The sequence below is a fragment of the Falco naumanni genome, chromosome 3 (assembly GCF_017639655.2).
Source record: "Falco naumanni isolate bFalNau1 chromosome 3, bFalNau1.pat, whole genome shotgun sequence".
In the NCBI taxonomy this organism is placed as follows: domain Eukaryota; kingdom Metazoa; phylum Chordata; class Aves; order Falconiformes; family Falconidae; genus Falco; species Falco naumanni.
The window spans coordinates 6,617,865-6,639,554 of record NC_054056.1 but is presented as its reverse complement, the minus strand read 5'-3'; the positions used below and the strand labels follow the sequence as shown (position 1 = coordinate 6,639,554).

At 50.8% G+C, this 21,690-nt stretch overlaps 1 protein-coding gene across 4 annotated transcripts in view; it reads right to left on the bottom strand.

Annotated features, from left to right (window-relative positions):
- ARID1A (AT-rich interaction domain 1A) overlaps positions 1-21,690 on the bottom strand; it is an 83,202-nt gene that overhangs the window by 24,811 nt on the left and 36,701 nt on the right. For 3 of the 4 annotated variants that reach the window (XM_040585692.1, XM_040585691.1, XM_040585689.1), the window contains 3 exons: positions 12,786-12,998; positions 11,565-12,026; positions 10,506-10,619 (listed from right to left, as the gene is read on the bottom strand). In XM_040585692.1, the coding sequence (XP_040441626.1) occupies positions 10,506-10,619; positions 11,565-12,026; positions 12,786-12,986 (777 nt within the window). In that variant the 5' untranslated portion in view covers positions 12,987-12,998. The remainder of the gene's footprint in view (positions 1-10,505; positions 10,620-11,564; positions 12,027-12,785; positions 12,999-21,690) is intronic. The other variant, XM_040585690.1, reaches the window with a different exon arrangement.

Below are 21,690 nucleotides of genomic sequence, written 5' to 3'. Positions count from 1 at the left end.
TTTCCACACTTTCAAGAACTATCAACACTTAAAAAATCACAAGCTTGTGCTTTCCTTCCCCTTTATTTCCACATCCAAAATACCTCAGTCCTCTCTACGACACAAGTGACGCAGCTGACGGGCAAGCCCGGATCTCCTGCTGTTTGGGGGAAATGGACGGACACATTCCTCCTCCTGCAAGACAGCTGAACCCCGCATCTTCTGCTTCCCAAAGCGCTCCATCTCCTAACACAAAGCGGCCTGGAAACCTCACCGTGCTCCATTTACACCAGGTTTACAGATTCACATGACATCCAAGAAGGCACCTTGCAAAGCTGGCTTGGGATTTCCACAAAAGGGATGGAAGGGTCTGGAAAGGGCTCTGCAGCCTGCCACCGCCTTCCCGCTCACCTCCTCTGACCCCTTCCCCAGTGGAAACCAGGAGCTGGAGCTGAGGAACACAAGTTAAGCTACAGCAGCCATCCAGCATATACTTTTCATCTAGACAGAGACATGATCTACCATCTCCAAAGTTTTTTCTTGCTGACAAATCAAAGGGAACGGGAGTTCTCCAGTCTCCAAGCTGGTCTAGCCTACTGGAGGCACACTGGAAAGGGTCCACACTCCCACAGTCCCTGCATCACCACCAGCTCGATTTCAACCACCCCGCTTTAAAATTCTGACCAAAAAAACCCCACCAGCACGCGCCACCGCCACCACGAAACCCACCGAGCACTGGCTCCAGCGCTGGCAGCAGCTGCAGGCTCGCTCGGCATCCGGGTGGGGAAAACACAAAGACCTTCCATCACCACGCTCCAAAACCAAAGCAGATTTCCACGTCTTGCCCTACCCCAGAACCATACAAGTGGTCCTGGGGCAAGACCACCACCCCCCTTCACCCTGCTCTCCTACCATCAGCTGTGGCACAGGAGGTAACGAGTCCATCTCCATGGCGCCAAAGGCACCTCCTGGGTGACCATTGTTCTTGGTGACCATTGTTCTTGGTGCACGTATGGGCTGGGCAAGAGGCAAGGGGGAGGAGGAGGAGGGATGCATGTGGGATGTCTCTCCAATAAAACCTCTCACCACATCTAGAATATTTCTGGAATTTAAAGTGAAGCAAAAGGTGCTGCCAACTAACACTCTGCTCTGTCTGCTCTGTACCCTGTCACGCTTTGGGAGGAGTGGGGTAAAACCCAAAAATATGTATTCTTAAGCTGCCAGTTTACCTGTTACTTATTTTGCAGTCATCCACGTGTGGGAAGCACGTTCATCCACATTCCCAAGCTACCCAAGATGACTAAAGACTAAGCAAATACAAGCAAAGCCTGGTGACACCAGTGGGGTCCCCTCGGCCGCATCCTCCACTGCCACACAGCTCTTCCCTCTTACCCCTGAAAAGTTTGGGTTTAGTTTAACGGGGGATGGTGACTTTCTCCTGGCACAAGTACGCCCAGAAGGGAGAGTGCTGCCACGCCAGCACGAGCTGCACAGTTCGCTTCTGTATTTTATGAAAGCTTTTCAAGTTTATGGCCTTGCCTCTTCTCTTCTAATCCCCCCTCAAAACGGGACAAGATCAGCAATCAGAAGGAACCAAGGGATGCAATGAAACCAGTGGATCTGGCCCCTCGGAACATCCCTGGAAGCTCAGCCTCTGACCTGAGCAAGGACCACGCGTCAGTGACGAGAAACTCGACAGTTCCCAGGTGCTGCAGCAAGCTCCTTCAGAGAAAACCCCAAGGTCCTGGTTCCAAAACCAAGCGTGCAACAGGACCCTTGAGTCCCGTTACGTGCCACTTGCTCACCCAAGCAGTCCTTACCTAAAGGAAAAAAAACTGCTGGAATTTTACTACTTCAAGCGAAAAACACCTGCCCACTAAAACCAGGATGAGGAAGGTAACGCTACGGAGGCTTTCGCCTCTGCTAGGCAGAGTCCATATTCCCTTCTCTTAGGAGGAGTTTAAGCTGCTCTCAGGCATCAGCGCAGACAATTACAAACCTAAGATGGGGACTAGACCAGGCAGGAGAGATTTGTGCAGTTTCCTGGCTCAAAAAAAGAAGCTGAAAAGCTCATTCTTCCAGGCTGGCTTTAGACAAACTGGTAGAAGCTGCTGCTCTAGCTGCACTGCAGGAAAAAAGAGCATTCGGAAAGGCGGCTGTCGGGAGGAGGGGCTCAGCCTCGCACAAGAAATTTTACTCCGATTGTGAAAATAAGCTGCTGTTCTAATCCACCTCAGTAAATCGAGGTGAGTCCGGTCGTTTGGCAGAAAGCGGGTACGGAATAAAAAGGGAAGACGAGCGAGGGAAGCGCTGCTGGCTTTACTACATTCCTGCAACGGGGAGACCTTGCAAAACAGCCAGCGCTGCTACCGCAGCAGCCATTGATTTTTCAGAGGTCGATACTCCACTCCCACAGATCTACTCGGCAGGAGCTTTAATCACATCTACTGCTCCTACCCTGTGCCACCCCTCCTTCTTTTCCCCCTCCAAATAAAATTTTTAAAAATTAAAAAAAATATATAGAGATATATGGAGGGGGGGGCAAGGGGGCCTTCCTCCCCCTCCAAACACTGCACAGATGAACAAATTTCATATTCTCAGTCTTTGGAGACGAGCGACTCAGGAGCTGTAGTTGCAGTGCAAAGTATAGCAGGAGTAACCTGATTCATCCACAGAACAAGATGTCGCTGAAGGGAAAACCCACCATGTGGAAGGCCAGCGTTCCCACTTGGAAGCGCAGGGTGCTGAGCTCTTCCGCAGGACCCAGGAAATGCAGCAGCAAAACTCTCTAGAAGAGTTTCCACTTAACCCTTTGCAAGCTGCTCAGCTTCTAAAAAGTACTCCTGGGTTTCTCTGAGCATTGCTACAACACAAAGCACTCACAGCAGCAGTGGTAAACGCTGATATTTCGCTTGATAGAGCAGCATCACTTTAGCTACCGCCCAGTTGGGCTGGCCACCCACAGCAGTGTTGTCACGGGGAAGGATAAAACCTCCAGCTCCACCAGTAACGCTAAAGTCGCAGGAAAGAAGCGGGAAGGAGCCCAGGCACAAGGCGCAATCGGAGGATGCATGCAGGCGTTGGGGATGCAGGGGCAGCGCTCCCAAAGGCTGGTCCGACATGATGCCCTGGGAAGGCAAGTGCCAGGACGGGTCTTGGGTGACAGACCCCAACCCATGTATTTTAACGAGCTTTTGTTTTCCTCCCAGAGGTCCTGAAGCGTTCTGCAGAGTGTGAAGCCAAAGTCCAGCTCGCACAAACCCCGCTGGAGGCAGGATGCCACCCGGGTACCACCAGCCGTAAGGATATTCCCATTCCCAGCGGTGCTTCCTCTGGAAGGCGCTTTCCCGACTTCCATGTGTTCAATTTAGACTCCGAAGCATTTAGTCATCGCAGCATGTGACTGTGCCACCATGCCAACCGCATGGGTTCGGGTGGGCAAAGACACACAGGCAGAGGCAAGAGTCTGAAATAATTTTAAAAATTACCAAGGCCCCTGCTCAAGCCAATACTTTGGGGTTTACAGCAACTCGGCTCCTCGTATTCTCATCAGCCTCTTTGAAACAATTAAGAGTGACAGAATCTGTGTCTAAAAAAGCATTAGGAAGGAAGATTTTAGGAGAAAACAAGGTTTCTAAGGTATCAGGTATTTGCGAGTGGGGGGAATCTGGCAGACTTCTCATGGGAAAAAACTGGAAGAAGCTGCCAGCTCCTTCCCAAAGCCCAGCACGCCTGCGGGGGGAGCAGTGACGGAGCGACTGAGCCCCCCGATGCTGCCCCTAAACCGCTCCCCATCAAGAACCTGTCTGCAATGCCGCACTGTGCCCAGGCACCGCCGGTCGGGATGGGACAGGGAAACCGAAGGCACATGCGGGAAGCAGTGAGGAAATCCTCCTCTCGGCCTGGCTCGGAGCGTGAGCGTGCACGGGAGGAGGGAACATACCCACAGAAACCTGGCCCGGGCCAGACGGTGACCTACACCCAGTGCCACCCTCAGGGTCAGGGGGCCACAACAGCCGATTCCTAGAGATGTCACTTCTTGCCATTTCAGGAAATGCATTTTTTTTTCCATATTTTTTTTTTTAAAATACAGGTTGCTGTTTTCCTGGGTAAGACCTGATGCAAAATTATCATAAAAGCCAATTATACAACTCCTGCTCCGATTACCCGGAGTGGTTTGAGATGACGGCGCCACGGAGGGGTGAGGGCAAAGCCCCCGGGAGCAGCGAGTGGAGGGACCCAGCCTGGGCTCCTGCCATGCCCCACGTCCGAGCACCACATGGAAACAGTTTTCTCCCTGGCATTTATGACCGCGCACCTCTCCAAGAGAAGTCAATCCAGCGTGCCAAAAGGACGTTAACAGGGAAACGGTGCCTGTAAACCCAACGCTCCGGTGCGGCAGCATTTCCGAACGCGTGCGGCGCCGTCAGCCGAAGTTCAACACCTTTACTTATCCCTCCAAGCGCTCCACGCGGAGGATGAAGGTCACGCCAACACGGCTGCTGCTCCCTGCCCGCTGCGGGACCGCAGGGAGGGTGACGTTGGGATGGAAAGGGGAGAGGATGGAGGTCAGTACGGCCGACATCGGAGAGGCTCCTGCACGTGCTGCAGGGTGTCCAAGGACACGAAGGCAGCAGAGAGGGGCAGGAGCACCGGCTTTCCCTGTCTTACGCCAAGGAGCTCCTGGGAGGCGCGTTCCCGAGCGTGGGGCACCTGGCGCGGTGGCACCGCACAGCTCCGGCACACGGAGCGGCTCCGTACCCGCAGGGGCTGTGTGTGACAGCGCACGGGCCATTGTTCGGGCTCCAAGAGGAGAAGCTGGTCATCCCACAGCAATTTCCCGATTCAACACTGACCCGCCTAGTCCCTCCGGCCATGCCCCGGAGAACAAGAGCCCGTCCTCTCCGGGGCGAGCCACTGCCTGCTCGCCTCGGCACGGTGGTCGCCGTCTCCTCTGTCAGCGGGGTCCGTAACTGCAATCGCTCCTAAGGAAAGGCAGGGCTGGGGGTCCGGCAGTCGGCGCGAGGCGTGCTGGCAGGAAGCGGAGCTGAGCCGCTGGCGACCAGAATAGAAACAGGAAACGCGCCCGGCACCGAGCGCGGCGCAGGCTCCCACCGAGGGGCTGTGGGTGGGGGGGCGAGGGCTCCCTGCAGCCCACAGCTGGCCCCGGCGATGGGCACGGGCTGGGGGGCTCTGTCCCGGGCACCGGCTGGGATCAGCTCCCTGCAAACCCCGAGGGGAAGGGGTGGGAGGAGAGGCAATTGCCACATGGACACGTAGCTAGGTAGCCCTGAGAAGCAGGTCAGTGGGGTGAAATATGTCACTGGAGTGGCTGGAAGATTAGGGTAGCTGTGTGAGCAGCGCTGCATGCTCTCCACTACTAGCAAAACACAAAAATTGAATAAAAAAAAATAAGGCACAGCCTTCTCAAGAAACCACATGGAAACGATGGGCACAATCACACGCCGAGAAAAGCTTAGGCAGAGGAGCCTCAGTCGGGGGGGGGGGGGGAAAAAAAAAAAAAAAAAAAAAGGGAAAAAACCCAACAAACCACATTTTCAACTCCCGTAACTTGCGATAGAAACCTTCATATCAGCATGAACTGGAATGCAGCGATGTCTCCAATAGCAGCGTTTCAGGTATAGAGCCCCCTGTGCTGCTGTGTTTATGATGCTGCATCTCCGCTGCCAAGCCCAGGCACCACAGCAGGCAGCCACCCCGCTTTGAAATGCACCCGGCGCTAATCCCTCTCTTAAGGAGCAATAAGACAAGCTCAAAAGGCCAAACACAAACCAAACAGAAGCAGGAAGTCCCATATGGAAAAAGAAAAAAAAAAGAAAAAAGAAAGAAAAAAAAAAATGGTTGAAGTGACCAGCAGATTCAACTATAAAAGGTTCGTTCCCCACACACAGACAAAATTTGTCCAAATGATTAATTTTAAGCTCAAGTTTTTAAGAAAACATTCGTTTCTGGGGCTGCATCTCCCTCCCCATCCATGGCAGCTTTGAGACAGTTTTTTACTGCATTTCAGCCTGTTGCATGGATTATTTCCAGGTCAGGGGATGCAGCTGACAGACCTCGACTTCATTCCACGTCAAGTACCTGCAGAGGACAAGCTGAAATGACCGCTTTGTAAGAACGGAAAATCCAAACAGTGCTTCCGTGACAACCTCGTGTCCAAATTCAGAAACTACTTGACTTAAGAAAGGAAGAGGTAATCCAAGAAAACACCCGCAAAAAGTGCTGAGGATGCTCACAGAAGGGTTCTTCCTGCACAAGCCCAAACTCCACAGCCTCATCCCTCTCCCCTCCCCACAAAACCGAGTTTTGCTGAATCCATGCTGCAAAGACCCAAGACCACAACGCACATTCAAAACTTGAACGTGGATCAGGAATTTGTTTTCACGTGGTTATGTTCCTTTCTGCCATTGACAAGACGCTTTTCAGATGTAAAGTCACAGAGACGAACCAAAGCAACACGCAGCTGCATAAGCAAAACAGTTTTCCAATAGCACAAAATACTGAGATTAACAGGATTCCCACTCCATATCAAGACAAAAATAAGTTGCCCGGAACAGAAGACGGATGGGTTTTCTCCCTCAGGCTATGCACTGACCCAAACAAACCAAGGATATTGTGAGCCGGGAATTCTGAAACTTCTGTCCAAGCTGCCCCAGCTCTGCTTCGTTACTCTGCAACGAGAGCTCAGACCTTGCTATTTTAGAACCTCCAAAACCTCACCAGGATCCATCCTCCTGGCTCAGCCAGGAGTCCCACCCCTCGCAGAACCTTTCCTAAGGAAGCACTGCTGCAAACAGTGCCTCGCACAAACGTTTTGCTTTCCACAGATAGGAAAACTTCACTGAAGCTATCCCAAAAGGTCCACTGAAAAGCCAACACAAGCCAGTAGATCTTGGTATCGAATCCGTTTTGCTTTATCAACTGCCTGGAAGTCCTAACACCACGGATCCCAACTTCTGTCGGTGGGAAGGAATGCACAGCCTGGCGTGGCAACTGCTGCCTCCATGCTCTACACCTCATGCGTCTCAAAGACATCAGGAACTTGCACTCAACTCCTGCAAGGCAGCCCACACGACAGACTGGGGGCAAGATAACAACCTGTTGCACATTCCATAGCAAGATCCAAAATTCCTCCTCACAAACACAACAACTCCACAAAGCTTTGCAGCAGATCCGATTTGCAATCCAAACCCAAACGGACGTCCCAGCACCCAATTCGCTTCCCCTACACTTGCTACCAGCGCCTTCCATGGCTAAGCAGAAGGTAATTAATAGCTGGAAATATCTAACCCCTACAGACTCAGAAGCTGAGCCTCAAAAGGTAAAGACACCGAATAAACTGGATACGGCTGGCCAGGAAGAATTTTTTTTGCGAAGGAGAGGAGACTAGGGAATCTCCTGGGAGAAACAGATTCCTACCAAGGATTACCGTTCCTCTATTACACCCAGACACAAAAGACTGCACTTCACTTCTCCCATACACAATAGCAATCTAAGTTTAGTTTCGCTGCAATCCTGACAGCGATTCCCTAGGGAAGCAGCAAATTCTTCCGATAAATTCTTCCACCTTGCCTGCTCCAGGGAAAGAGCACCAGCCCGGACACTCGCCTGGATGAGCTTCTCTTTGAAAAAGGCATCAGCGAGCTCAGGTTAGCGGTACCGTCCCCCAAAATACAGCCAGTACACCCTTCAGAATGGGAACAACAAACCAGGAACACTTCAGCGAGAGCAGCTCCAACACGAGCAGAAATGGGAGAGCAGACATTTTGCTACTTACAGATGAGCAGACAAAGCCTCAGAGAAATCCGTCATTTGGCTCTTCTGCTGCTAAAAGTCTCCGTACGGGAACATCGTCAGGAAAAAGTTTAGTTAGTGACGCAAAAATAATTATCAGGCAGATATCCTGAAGGCCCCCATCCAGAAGGATCAGCGTGACATTTTTTCCGGCAGATCCTACCTAGCACAGCCACAAGAGCTGAACAACTTGACAATGTCACTGTCTAGGAGACCACCAGCGCCGGCAAAGGCAACGGGATCAGCCGAAGGAAACATTCCCCCTTCACTGCTCAGGACTCCAGCATTAACGTTAACGTACAATATTCATGGGTAAAGGCCAAAGACTCGTACAGGCACTGGGTACAGAAATTTAACACTTTACAGTAATTTTAAAACGCCACAACCACCTTTTCTTGCTGGAGCTGATCTGTGTTTAATTAAAGATGATGCACGGCACGATTTGCCCCGGTTCTGAGATACCCAGCGAGCTATTCCACAGTGCCCCCCCAGGCTTGCAGGAGGGCTCGGAACTCCACAAAAAAATTAAAAACCCACAAACTAACTACACTTCTGTAAGTCATACATCATGGCAAAACAGGGATCTCTGAATCCTCCCGAGCAGGATAAAAACAGACAGACTGAGCAATATAAGGAAGATAAAAAGAAATTGATGGCACCCTTCCACGTAGCTCTTCTGTTTCTAAGCATCCCCAGGCCAAACTGCGGGCAAGAGATTGATCTCTAGAACAAAAAGTGGGCTTCCACACACCTCAGGGGTCCTCCCTCTAAACCGTCCCACAGCATCACTGCCTGGGCATCTCTCGGTTCAGGCACAGTGGTGCTGCTCTCGTCCTACGAGACCCTAACAAGACAACAAGGAGTGTCACCTACCAGACCAAGGGTGAGTTTCTGCAGGGGGGGCTTCTTTTTGTAATTTTTGCCTACGAAGGAAGGGAAGAGCTGAGAATCCCCTGGGCTTGAGTAAGCTAAAGACTGCTTGATTTCTTAAATGCAAATTATCTGGTGATAAAATCAGGAAAACAAGATGACTATACAGTCTTTTGGAAACAGAAGCCAGCTTTATAGCTAGGCAATGCTAAAAGCTGGGACACTTTTTTTGCAGCCTGGATTTCTCCTCAGCCAACCTCCAAAGCACCTGACCAGAAACCGACGGACATACCAACAGACATTTAAAACTTTTCACCTGGATCAAACTCCCTCGTTCCTAGATGCCATCACTCGTTAGGGCAGAGATGGATTATCTTTTTTTTTTTTTTTTTAATAGCTACTGGGGAAAAGGGAAAACTTGAAAGGGGCCAAACACACTGAACTAGGAGGTATAAAACAAACTCCCACATAGTGCCAAGGAGATGCTTCTGAGGAGAGCAACTAATGCCCATAACCCGAGTCAGAGGGTGCTGACTGGCAGGATTCGGGAAGGCTCCATCAACAATGCTACTGGACAGGACTGCCCACCGTTCCCAGCTAGAGCCATTTCTTCAATTACTTCAGTGGCTTCACTTTTCCTACCTTCTTCACCAGAAGATGGGTCAACATGGAAGAACTTGTGGAGAGGCAGAGTGGAAAGAAACACGCTATTTAAAAAAGGATTTTTTTTTTCCCCAGGCCTCAGAACAAATTAAATCTTTGTAATCAGGGTCCAAAAGGAGAAGAAAAAAAAAAAGAAAAGAAAGAAAGAAGAAACAACCCACAACTACTCCCATTAGGTGGTCAGAACTAGAATCACTTTGTATTTTGGGTGACAACTTGTACCCACAACCCAAATGAATTATTTCAAAGGGCTCACAACAAAGCCATTCTCATTGCTGAGAGTAAAAATAACTTTGCTACACACACAGCTCGCTCCCCCCTGACCGATGCAACTGCAGCTTCGAAAAGTAACAGTCGAATAAAAAAAAATACAGGCTCCCTCACTTCCTACTGGTTACAGAGCAAGGAACCAGCAAAATCAGAACTGGGCAGCTCAAAACTCTTCCTCCGAGTCAAGAGGCACTGACCAACTTGTGCAAACCAATCTAAACTTTTAACCCTTCTCCATTTTCTCGACGAAGCCAAAGTTAAACTACTCTGGTCCAAAATCCACCGGAGCATCAGGCACCCTTCTCACACCCAGCTGCGTGCTGTACAGCCAGCAAGCAGGTTTAGAATGCAAAAGAAAATATAATTCTCCATCTATCAAGGCAGGAGCCACCTCCGACTGATCTTCCTCACTCCAGGTACTAATAAACTTGTCTTTTTCACCAACTGTTCAGTCAGATTGGCCCAAAGAAGCTTAAATCAGCAGCATAAGGATCCAGTGACACAGAAAGGGAACCACGCTGCCTGCCTGCTAACCACCAGCACGACAGTGGGCTGAAGGAACAGGAAAATAGAATAAAAATGAGACTCTTTCCCCTAAAGGTCAAGGTCTGCTCTAACAGCAGCCAAGTACTTCAGGCACCGCAAACAAAAAGCTCAAAAAAAAAAAAATATCTTTTAGCTAGAATGTGCAGACCAGAGTATTTAGGGTTAAACTTTACTCTCAAATCCATTACTTTTGTAAATTACATTTAATCTCCAGTGGGAAGCCAGAAGCTAATGACTTCGTAAAAAGCACAGGCAGCCTCCATCATTCCCATTTCCATGTGGAATACTACCAGTGCTAATTTATCCTGCTGTGCTCCTGATTGCCCTCGCCCCATTCACTTCCAGATCAGCTCACCACTCACCGGCAGGCTGGAAGGTCTGGACTGAAGGTTCAGGTTCATATCTTCTTGCCCTTTACTGGAAGCCATTGAGGGAGCAGATGATGCCTGGGACCCAAACGAGTCTTGAGATAACTCCTGCAACATCAAGAAACACCAAAAAACCCACAAATGGGAATAAAATAAAGCCTCTGCTGGAATCACTCGGGTATGTTCTCATGTAAAAGAATGACGGACCCTCGGTGACATTTGCCCAAAACAGGCAACAAGACAGCAAAGAGCTCAAGCCAGCAACGCCTACTGCTCGGCAGGACGACAAACACCACTGGGCTGCTACAGAGTGCTGGGAGCAGCAGCCTAAACCGTGACAACACAGTAATTCTCTGGCTTTCCCTTATTACAGCTCCTGAAGAACAGGGACTGTCCTGGGAGACGGCCCACTTGGCTTCTTGATCTTCTCTAACATCTCGGGGTAGCTCTGAGCGCTTCGCTACACAAACCAGGCAAGTCAATCAAAACCTGCAACTTTTCAAATGCGTTGCAAGGTTTGCTGAAAGGTCCCAGCCAGCTTTTCAGACAACTATTAAAACACTACACCTTGAGGAAAACAAATTATCCAAAAAAAAAGTTTGCTTCATGATTTTACCTTCAATTCCATCCACCTGCTGCTTTATTTCTCCTCCCTAATTTATACCTAAGAGTCAACTCTTCCACCACCACCTATCTGCTGCTGCGCCGTGTTCCGCTGTCGTGCGGAAGCAGGGAGCTCTGGGGACCACCTGGAGAACTTCTGCAGAGCATGGCGTGAGAAATCATCCCCTTACAGAACCCTCCAGCCTGGTGTTGCTCACCAGCAGCATTTACTCAACACCAGCGTTAGCACGGCTGAGCCTATTACCACCGTAACACCTCTCCGTAAGAGATACAGATCTAGACACAGCAGAGCAGGCAGCACATGCGTTACCGCCATCGCTCTGGCTTGCTGACACGTAGTTCAACCGACTTTAAGGCACAAAGGACGGGACTCACCCCGATTTCTTTACAAACCCCTTACAGAAGGAGAGCAAGCTGGAGACAGCCTACCTGAGGCGGGGGGAAGCGCTGCTGGGAGTACGCAGACTGCTGCTGCGGCGGCTGCGACGGGGGGTATGAGGATGACTGCTGAGAAAGAGCCGAGGAAGCAGCCTGCTGCGTCTGCTGCTGCTGCTGGTAGGGCGACTGTGCCTGCTGCTGCGAGTAGGGCGGCTGGCTCTGTTGGTGCTGCTGGGCTGTGGGCTGCTGCGGGGGGTAGGGAGTGGGGGACTGCTGATGGGGCGGCTGGGACTGCTGCTGCGAGTACGCGGGCTGCGACGCCTGAAGCTGCGGAGGCTGAGACTGCGGCTGTTGTTGCTGCTGATAAGAAGGCTGAGCGTGAGGGGTCTGGGATGGAGGCTGCTGAGAGTATGGAGGCTGCTGCTGCTGCGGATGGGGGCTCTGCTGGTTGTAGTAGGGAGTCTGGCTTTGCTGCCCATACGCGCTGGGGCCCTGCTGTCCGTAAGGAGGCATCTGCAGAAGAAGACAGAGTTCTACCAGTTATGAAGGTCTTTTACATACACACACAAAGTTAAGGTTATGCTCAAGGAGGTAAAAAACCCAGTAAAATATCAGGGACCTGTGCAGAGCAGTGTACTGGGAATGTACTGGATACATCCCAGACAACAGCAAGTCACTTGTGTATGACATTATTACATATCATTATTATTATATTAGTATTATTAGTGTTAGGCAGTAACAAAATTTTAATAGGCACCATAACTAGGTTTTCAGGGATCCCTATCTGACCACCATTCAACGACAGTAACATTGAAAGGAAAGACTGCTTGCTCAAGAAAAAAAAAAAAACAAAAAGCCAAACAAAAAAAAAAAAACCCACAAAAAAACCCACCGAAACCAAAGGCAGCCTTTTGACCCCTGCAAACAGTCCAGCAGGAGCCACTTGGATCATGTAATGAGCCAAAACTGACCCCAAGTCATTTCTTCTGTAAAAACCAGCTGCGTCTTTAACAGAACACAGTGGAAAGGGCACCCTGCTCCCCTGGCTACTTATTTTTCCCTTGTTTGATTCACTGCTCCGCCTCTCTTGGAAGCAAGGAATCCCCAGGTCCTCGTCCATGGATCGCACACAGATCCAGGTGCCTAAAGGCCGTTTTACCCAAGCAACCGATCCCACCTGGCTGAAGGAGATCTCTGCTGGAGGCACCGCGCTCGGCTGCTCTTCTGCCTGCCCCGCTGCCAACAGAGACCACAGAAGCTTGGGTGCTCTACCTGCTGTGCATATGAGATGCTGCCCATTGTACTTTGCGTCCTGCTTTGCATTCCCATGGGATATCTCTGGGGAGTCTGTGGCCCATAGGGCTGTCCTGGGTAGCCGTGTCCTTGCTGCGGTCCCGCCTGAGGTCCCTGTTGCTGTGTGTATGGGTTGTTGCCTCCGTATGGCTGTGGCCTCATCTTCCCCATCTGATCCATCGGGCTCGAAGGCTGCAAAGCAAGTTGCGACACATGATGTACATCCAGCTACGGACAAGGAATCGTTCGCAGCTTCCCAAAAACCCCAGAAGAAAACTTTAAACGGTTGGAGCAGAGAGGCAGAAACTCGCCCGTCTCTCCTCAGGTGCTAAATCCCTTCTGAATTACAGCAGGATTCCTGCTGCCCTTCCAAACCTACAGACATCCCACAAAGAAGTAACCCAAGGAGAAGCCATCACTTTGTGCTGACATATCTCCCGTGGCCAGGGGACAGGAAAGAAGCAGAGGAAGGATCATTAAGAACGATGAATTATCAGTGTTAAGTAGCTTTTCCCCATAGTAGGTTCTAGTTTAATGTCTAGATATTCCACAACAGGGTACGTTTAGGCTGAAAATTGAAATATTCACAAGAAAAGCTGCTTTCACATACAGCAAGGTCTCCCAAACCACTACAGGCTGTTGATTTACACTTACACATTTAAATTAATTAATACTGATGTAGTAATCCTGGGCAGTGCTGCTGCCATTCACTGCGTTCAAGACTGAAGTTCCATTTCTGCCTTTTTTTTTTTAACGTGCTTTGTGTCTGCTGTCTTTTGTAGAATAAAGGTTTCTAAATCAAATTTCTTCAGATGCACAGAAAAAAATAATATTTGTCAGCCTTGAAAGTTGTATCCCTGAGTTTTAGAGCAGACACGATGAGACGAGTGAATAAATGCAACTTTCCTAGGACTTCCCAGTCTGCGCTACCCCTGCCCAGAGCCAAGACATAAGAACAGTCCATAAAATTTCCTGAAAAAGCTCTAAAGCTCAAAACACAACCTTTCCACCTCGGCAGTCCTGCTCCCACACTAAAGCAAGAACTGGTTTGGTGTAGTGACCTCCAAATGAATCCCAGGCGCAGTCTTTAATCTCCATCACTCGGACTGAATAAGAATTGTTCGCTGATCTCCTGATGACCTAACTAATACCAATTAGATGTTTTCCACCAGATCACCATGACAATGGACTCTCTATTACACCATCCCTTCCTGCAACTAGCCCTAGGGTGGTATTTGTACAGATCCACCCTCTCTGGCTGAGATCAGGTGCTTGAGGAGTGGCACTACAGGTCGGCACAAGCAAATACTGCACAGAGCCAGCTGGAAGAATCCCCCAGACCAGAAGAGGATCGCAGTTACATTTGCAAAATCCACCCTGCTAGGAAATAAATAAATAAGTTATATATATATATATATATATATATATATATATAAAAAAAAAAGGAAAAAGTTGGTGCAGTATGCTACACTTCAGAAAATCCTACCCCAACAAGCCAGCACAGCTTGAAGCCCCAACACACAGACCCCGAAACCATTTGTTTGACCAGCTGTCTGCTCCGCGCTGCCAGCACGCACAGCGCCCAGCCCGCGCCAAGCGCCGCCACGTAGGGGGCTAATGGCACTGGGGGGCACTGGGAGCCCAGCCATGGCCACCGCAGGACAAGCCCCCCGTTCTGGTAGGGGGGGTACCCACGCCACTGGGATGGGGCCCCCCTTAGGCAGATCCGCAGCGATATGGCACAAATCGGTGATGAACCGGGTCCAAGTCCTGCCGGCACCGCAGCCCCGGACACCCCACAGATGCTGTGCCTGCATCCCATGGAAGCTGGTCACCGACCACCACCTGTGTGGCACCGGCACGATCCTCTCCGTCGAGGCAGATTTTGGATGCTTTGCCGTGCTCAGCTGTGCGGGATGTTTCTGGTTTTGTCCGTACTGATGCTAAAACAGCTCCAGAAAAGCCACGTTTCATGTTGAGGAGGAGGAGTAAGGTGGAGAGAGGCTGCGTGACCTCAGCCAAGGAAGCCGGAGACCCCGGACCCCACGCACCCACGTGGGTTTTGTACCATGCTCTGACAAAGAGCTTCTATTTGGGGGGAGACAGGGAAAAGAAAGAAAGAAAAGGGGTCTTTGATAGCTCTACTTGGAATCTTCTGAGCTGCAGTGGCTTCCCTCCTGAATGGGAGCACCCATGTGGAGCATCCATACACCCTAAGGGATGCAAATCGTGTTTACATCTTCCGAGCAATTGTCCCTGATGCTTCCTGAGCCTTGCCTGGTGGGTATCACCCCAGATTACTGACATCTTTTCCCTCCCTGAATTATCTTCTTTGGTATGTAAAAACCTGGTGCCACCAGGAGCTTCCCAGCCCCCGGCTTTTGAGAAGTCAAACCAACACCCTCCCTTCCCTCTACCTGACCAAGGGCAACTTTGGGGTCACCAATTAAATATTTCAGCATCTTTTCCATTTGTTTCTTGCTTCCTCCCAGTTGTCACCTCACCTCTGCAGCCCGCTAGCAAGGGCAGCTTCTCAAATATATTCCTCTTCAGGGATTATTATTTTTTTTTTATTAATTTTTAGTATTTTTTTATAATACACACACACCACATGCTGCCTCCTCTGCACAGATTTTCTTGGCTGTGGTCACCCACAAAGCTAACCATATCTTCAGGAAGGATAGAAACAAGGTGAAGATCCACTTTTCCATGACTCCTCCAGGAAGCATGACGACTGTTACAAACACTTGAAGAAACATTTGGAACTGTTTACGCAGCCATAGGAAAAAAAAAAAAGGGGGGGGGGGGGGGGGGGAGAAGAAAAAAACGCCGAAACACAAAACCCAAAGATATTTCCAGGATGCGACCAAGTTGTCACCTTGACTGCTCGGCGTAGGAGTGCACAATGTGCTTCTAAACTGCGCCGAACTGCCGCTCTTCCATGAGGCCCTAGCACACAGAGGATGCTAAAAACAAACATGAAGAGCATCCCTCTAAATTACAGCCTTACAGATAAAATCCTATAAACAGAAGAAATGTAAACGCCAATTAATCTCTAATGAAGAAACTCTTCCGTACACGCGCTCCTGACGCGTTGCAAACCAACGGGCTAATTTGCGCTCCCCAGGGCTGCCGTGTCATCTCAGATGCAGCAGCACGTGGCTTCTTCCTTCAAAAATCTCCCATTAAAAGACACATTTCTTTTGCTGACGGGGCTTTTTGCTCCTGTCTTGGCGGCGTTGCCCTGGCTCAAGGCACCTACCATCGGAAAGTCTACTTGAATCTGCCACCTCAACCCTTTTAGGTCGTTGAACTACACGTGCCTCAAGGAAAGAGCAGTCCATGCTGAAACAGAGGGATGCACAGGTCGGTCCAGGAGCTCAGGCAAAGGCTTTGGGGGGCTGGAGGTGTCGCACGGCTCCCTCGCACGCCCGCAGTACCCGGGATGGGCAAGGCAAGAGGCAGCGATGCCTATTTGCCTGCAAGAACACTTCAGGATAAATAAGGAAATACCAAACTGCGGCTGCAAAAGGCTGGAGATTCTTCTGTGGACTGATACATGGGAAATCCTTTCAATAGGAAACCACAGGAGTAGATTACTGTGATTACACTTCAAAAGCAAAGGCCCTGCCACAGAGAGACATAATTGAGAGAAAGTGTTGCTCCTTGATCACTGAAGTCCAGACTCCCTGCTTACGCCTCCTTGCATTCACAGAAATTGCCTCCATTCTCCCATCGCCGCCTCTGCTGGTTTATAACACCGCAAAGCACCAAAACTCGGCAAAACACAGCCCTGCCACCAGGCAAACTTGCAAAAGCAAAGTTGTTTGGTACAGCGTGTCGACCGTAAGCCGGCGCTCCACAGAAACTGCTGAGCTTTCGAGAAAATTTAAGGTATTTCTAGACTAAGAGCTTGTAACAGCAAGCCCAAAGCGAGCTTAAATTGCCAAGTTCAAAAGCTCTCCACGTCAGCGTGTGTGATGCAAAGGATGGCAGACCCCTGAAACGAGACGGCGCTGTGAAAACTAGCTTGTCTTCAAAAAAACCACCAGAGTTTAAAAAAAAAAAAAAAAAAAAAAAAGGGGGGGGGAGAAAAGGGTTAAAAAAAAAAAAAAGCTTCTAAGCAGATGAGAGGACTCAAAACAATTGTTTTCAGATTTTGTCCAGCAGAAGCAGAATTTGGACCCTTGAAAGAACAGTTTGGTTAAATCGGAGGGGACTTAATGTTCCCAGCAGGAAAACGGGTAAAGGGAAGAGGCAAATCCCACTTTGGAAGCAAGAGCCAAACCCTGCACAGCTGTACAGAAAAATGCAATTCTGACTTTCCCCGATTACCTTATTGCATATTTGTATTTTATTATGCCAGCAAAAGAAAGGAGAGTCATTTACCGAGCTCTCCAGTTTCAAATCAGCGTCATTCAACTATTGGCAAACGTGGGTATTGGCCACAACCGGCTTCCTCAGCTGCCCAAAAAAAAAAAAATAGAGAGGCCAAAAAATAATTTAAAAGAGCCCTGAGCTCTCACCTTGGATTTGAAGTCTTCCGGAGCAGATTTGTTGCCCATTTTTTGTGATAAAAAATAATAAAAAGCATTACTGGCTGTTTAACCGAGAGAAGCCCTAATTGATTCCCACAGTAATTAACCTGCATTTTACCTCGGAGAGTGGTAGTTAAGGAAGTCGGCACTGCTATTTATAACTCATCTCAAATTGAGGGCAGACTGCCTAAAATCTAACACATCCCAGCTGTACTCCTGTTTGAACTGGGGCCAAGGGAATTTTTTAAAGCAATCTTGGCACCGAATGAATGACACCACCAGTACGAGCGCGTGTGGTTGTGTTGTGGTGACGTAGCGGTGGAGGTGGAAGGGGAAGGGGGGGCCACACGCCGTAATCCCTCTCCCAAGCCCGTTCGCCGCGGCCGAGGCCGGTAACGCCACGCTGGAGCCGCCCACCGAGAGCCAAACACAGGAAACGTCTTTTCCTGTGGAAGCCTTGGAAGTGGGAAGCACATGGCTAATCTGCATAAAAGCAAAGCCACCCCGGCTCTGGCCAGGAAGGTTAGTGCTCCTCGGCTCTGGCCAGGGAGCTGGCTGCCTGCGAGGACTTGGACCCGTGCCGGATAACCCAGAACGAGCCGGGAACAGATGGGCAAGGACCCCGGCAGCCACGGCCCCGCGCACGTCACACGCCACATGGCCCCGCCAGCACGAGCCATTGTCTGGCTGCCGAGCACCGGTACAAAGGGGAGCCCGGCCGGACCCCCGGGGCTCCCACCAGTGGCAGACGCTCCCCCCGGCATCACCGCTGGCCAGGGACCACCGAAGCGCGGAGAGCTGCGAGTGGCCGAGCGGAGAAGATGCTGCCCAGCGCCAGCGCTGGTTAGGGCCATCCCAAACAAACTGCTCACCTCCCCCAGACTGGATCCGGACGGGATCTCACTGGGGTGAAGGGTCTCGGGGGAAGGGCACGCTATTCCCTTGGGTCTCCAGCCCCTCACTACCCAAAGGCAATGCCAAGCAGTCTCTGCGGCCGGTAAAGCCACCGCGGATTGCCACGCTGGCCGTAAAAACGATGTTAGTGGTGGACAATGCTGGGAAAGGGGACTCATCTTCCCTGGGAATCAGCCAGCTGGGATCACGGTCATCTTCATCATTGAAACCAGGCAAGAGAATCAAATGACCCTGTGCTGCCCCAACCCTTCCGTGCCGTTTCTATCAACATCAACAAGTGGTATCAAGCAGAAGATCCGCAACGGCAGCACCACTCCAACAGGCTGGCAACACCTACAGTGGCTCACAGGAAAGACCTGGGCTCAAACCCCCTGCCCACCTTCCAGTGCCTTCCACCCCGCGGAGGAAGACCAACCAAGAGTCACGGCAGGTGGGAAATCACTCCAGAAAAAACTCTGGAAAAATACTGTCTTGATCGCAAGGTCGCCAAGGGGTTTTATCAGCTTAGCATTAATATTTATAAAAAGCAACCCTAATTGAAGTGGAGAGGCTGCACTGACCTTTGTCGTTTCTAGTACGTTCCACAGCGTCTGGAGCTACCAAGAGACAGCAGCGCTGGGTCAGGTCTTGGAGGTCCCAACACCCTTAACACACAAGCATCCACACTGCCTCCAGGGATGAGGGCTTTGACCTCCCACCTCCAAGCCCTCCCCCTAAACAAAACCTCTGCCATATTTTCAAGTTCAAAGGGCACCATGAGCCTGCAGCATCGAGGCACCGGCACCTGGATCAAGGCAGACCCAACACTCTGCACGCTCACCAGTGCTCAGCTACGTTAGGTGGGACGGTACCTGCACCTGAAGGTCCTGGTGAACAAGTGTGAAACGCAGGAGATGGCCCCTAGCCAGCCCCAAGCCTTGCAGAGCCAGCAGCCAGCCAGGCTGCGACGGCACACACCAACCAAGGGACGGACACGAGCGGGAGCCGCTGCCTTGTGACATGCGACCACCCATGGCACCGCTACCACAAGTTTAGACAGCTAATGGGGCGCAGGGGACCCCGAGGACTATAGCCATGTCCTACGGGCAGCGCAAGATGCTCCAGCATCCTCACTCTCAGCCAGCCGCCCATGCACCCCGTGCCCACCTGCGTCCTCCACAGCCCCTCGCAGGCGGCTCCAGCTCCACCAGCCTGGAGAGCTCGGGCTGAGGAACGAGCACAAACTAACCACCATCCTCGTTTGCGAGCAAACGTGATTCGGCTCCCAGTGAGGGGCACTTTCATCTGATCTATTTAAGGTGCAACCGGCTGCGCTAAGGTCAATATCCCAGCCTGAACTCGCTGCCTTTTATAGCCTGCGCAGGGCAGCGCACCGGGTCATACCTCACTGCCTCCTCCACGGTGGTCTGCTTTTAAGGAGAGATGGAAAAGGCCGAGAGAAAATTGAAAGTTAAGAGAAAAATAAAGATCCTCCTGTAGCAGATGAAGATGCCCCCAAAAGACGAGACACCTAGAAAACCCCTCGGTAACCACCACACCGAAGGGTACCGAGTGCCTCACCAGGTCAGTATAAACGACGAGCGTGTTTTACAGAGAAAGCCATCCCAGAAACATGCACTTCCCTCTTTTCTTCCCCCCCTCCCTTTTTTAAACTTGAGAAATCCACCAACTTCCCCCAGTTCCCCAGCATAAGCAGGACAACGTGCCGAGGCTGCGCCAGCACTGCTCAGCACCCACCAGCCGCTTTCCTTGCTCCCCCTCCAGGGCAGGACCCATCGCTTTGGGAAACATGCACTCCCATGAGGAAGCACTCCCGTAAGGAAGCAGGCTGGGTTGCTCTGACTCACACCCATAAGCTTGGGGTACCAAACCAAAAAACTGTTTTTTGGAATATAGTACAGGATGAGTTTCAAGGCGACAAACACTCACCCTTTGGAAACCTGCAGGACAAATCTTATTTTTATGTAAGATATGGAAAAATAAAACTCCCCCCCCAAATCCTAGAACCTAACTTAGATTTGAACGTATAACAAAGAGGTGATGTATCAACTCGTTATCAATGGCCAATGCAGATTTAATTACCGGTTGTTGAACTGTTCAGATAACTGACCTCTGCCCAATGGTTTCGGTTCTGCAACTACAGGGAGCCTGGTTTGTCTTCTGACTTTTTCCAGTAGGTCAAAGTTTGACTGAAGACACTTTCTATTCCTCTAATCTCCAGCTGACAATGGGCCGCGGAAGAAGCCGATGGTACCACGGCCACACGCGAAAGGCAAACAGGACATTTTCAAAATGACTTTGCTCACCTGCTTCTAACTACGTGAAGCTCCTGCAAACTTTCAAATCAGCCCCGTTCAACGTTGCTCCTTTCCTTGATCATACTTTTATTACATCAGCTCCTTTGGGGGGGATTTTCTGTAAATCCAGGATACTCAGTTTTACCCATGGAAAAAAGATGAATAAGTCTTCTCCAAGCAGCCACACCGTGAAGCTCCCCCGGCTCAACACAACTCACTAATTACCCGATTAACATTTCTCAGCAAGAGGCCAGTCCACACATCTCGGAGGACTTCCCCAAGCACCACTCTTACTAACGCTCTTCAGATTGATTAAAACTGACCAGCCTCTCGCTCACGGAACGTGTCATCACGAAACCCTTCACTCCCGACAGAAGTCAACCAGAGGCAGGAGACCCGGGGGGGCAGCGACACGAGACCCCACTGGAAATAACCCGAAGCGGGGCAGCGCTCGTGCCCCAGGGCAAGCAGCGTGTGGGGGGGTGATGGTGGGGGGTTTGATAATTTTTTAAGAGGTGGAGGGCAGGGGGGTGCCAAGCCTGCCTGTGTTTTAAACAAGATGCGTCTGCGGATCTCATCTTTCCTTCCTAGCCTGACTTTAAGCCCTCCTTAGCAAATTCAACAAATCCAGCTTATCGAGGCTCTGGATTTCAGCTCCTTCCTTCAGTCTCGCTGCCTCTGACACATGGCCACGCTGCTTATCACACCGCGTTATTTAGGCATCTCTCAGGACCCTCGATCCAGCATTTCAGCCGCTATCATATCTAAAGATGACACGCAACCGGGTTTCTGCCATCTTCGGGATCTATCCGAGGCAGATGCACGCTCACATTAACAGGGCATTTTTGGGGACTTGTGGAAAGCTGTAGTACAAAAGGACCCAGAGGGCTGTAAATGCTGAGGTGGGCTGACCTGGGAGAGGGGGAAAACCCCACTTTCTTTGTGGGCAAAGTGGGGGGCAGGCTGAACCGTGCCTGCAGCCCCTCATCCTCCCCAGCTGCGTGAGTGCCACGACGGTGGGTCCCTCGCAGGCACCGCTCCCACCGCATCCTTGCGGCCACGGCACAAGCGATCCCCCACCACCGTGAAGTCAGGCAGCAACCAGAGGATCCATCTCCCTCTCCCGCTAGCATG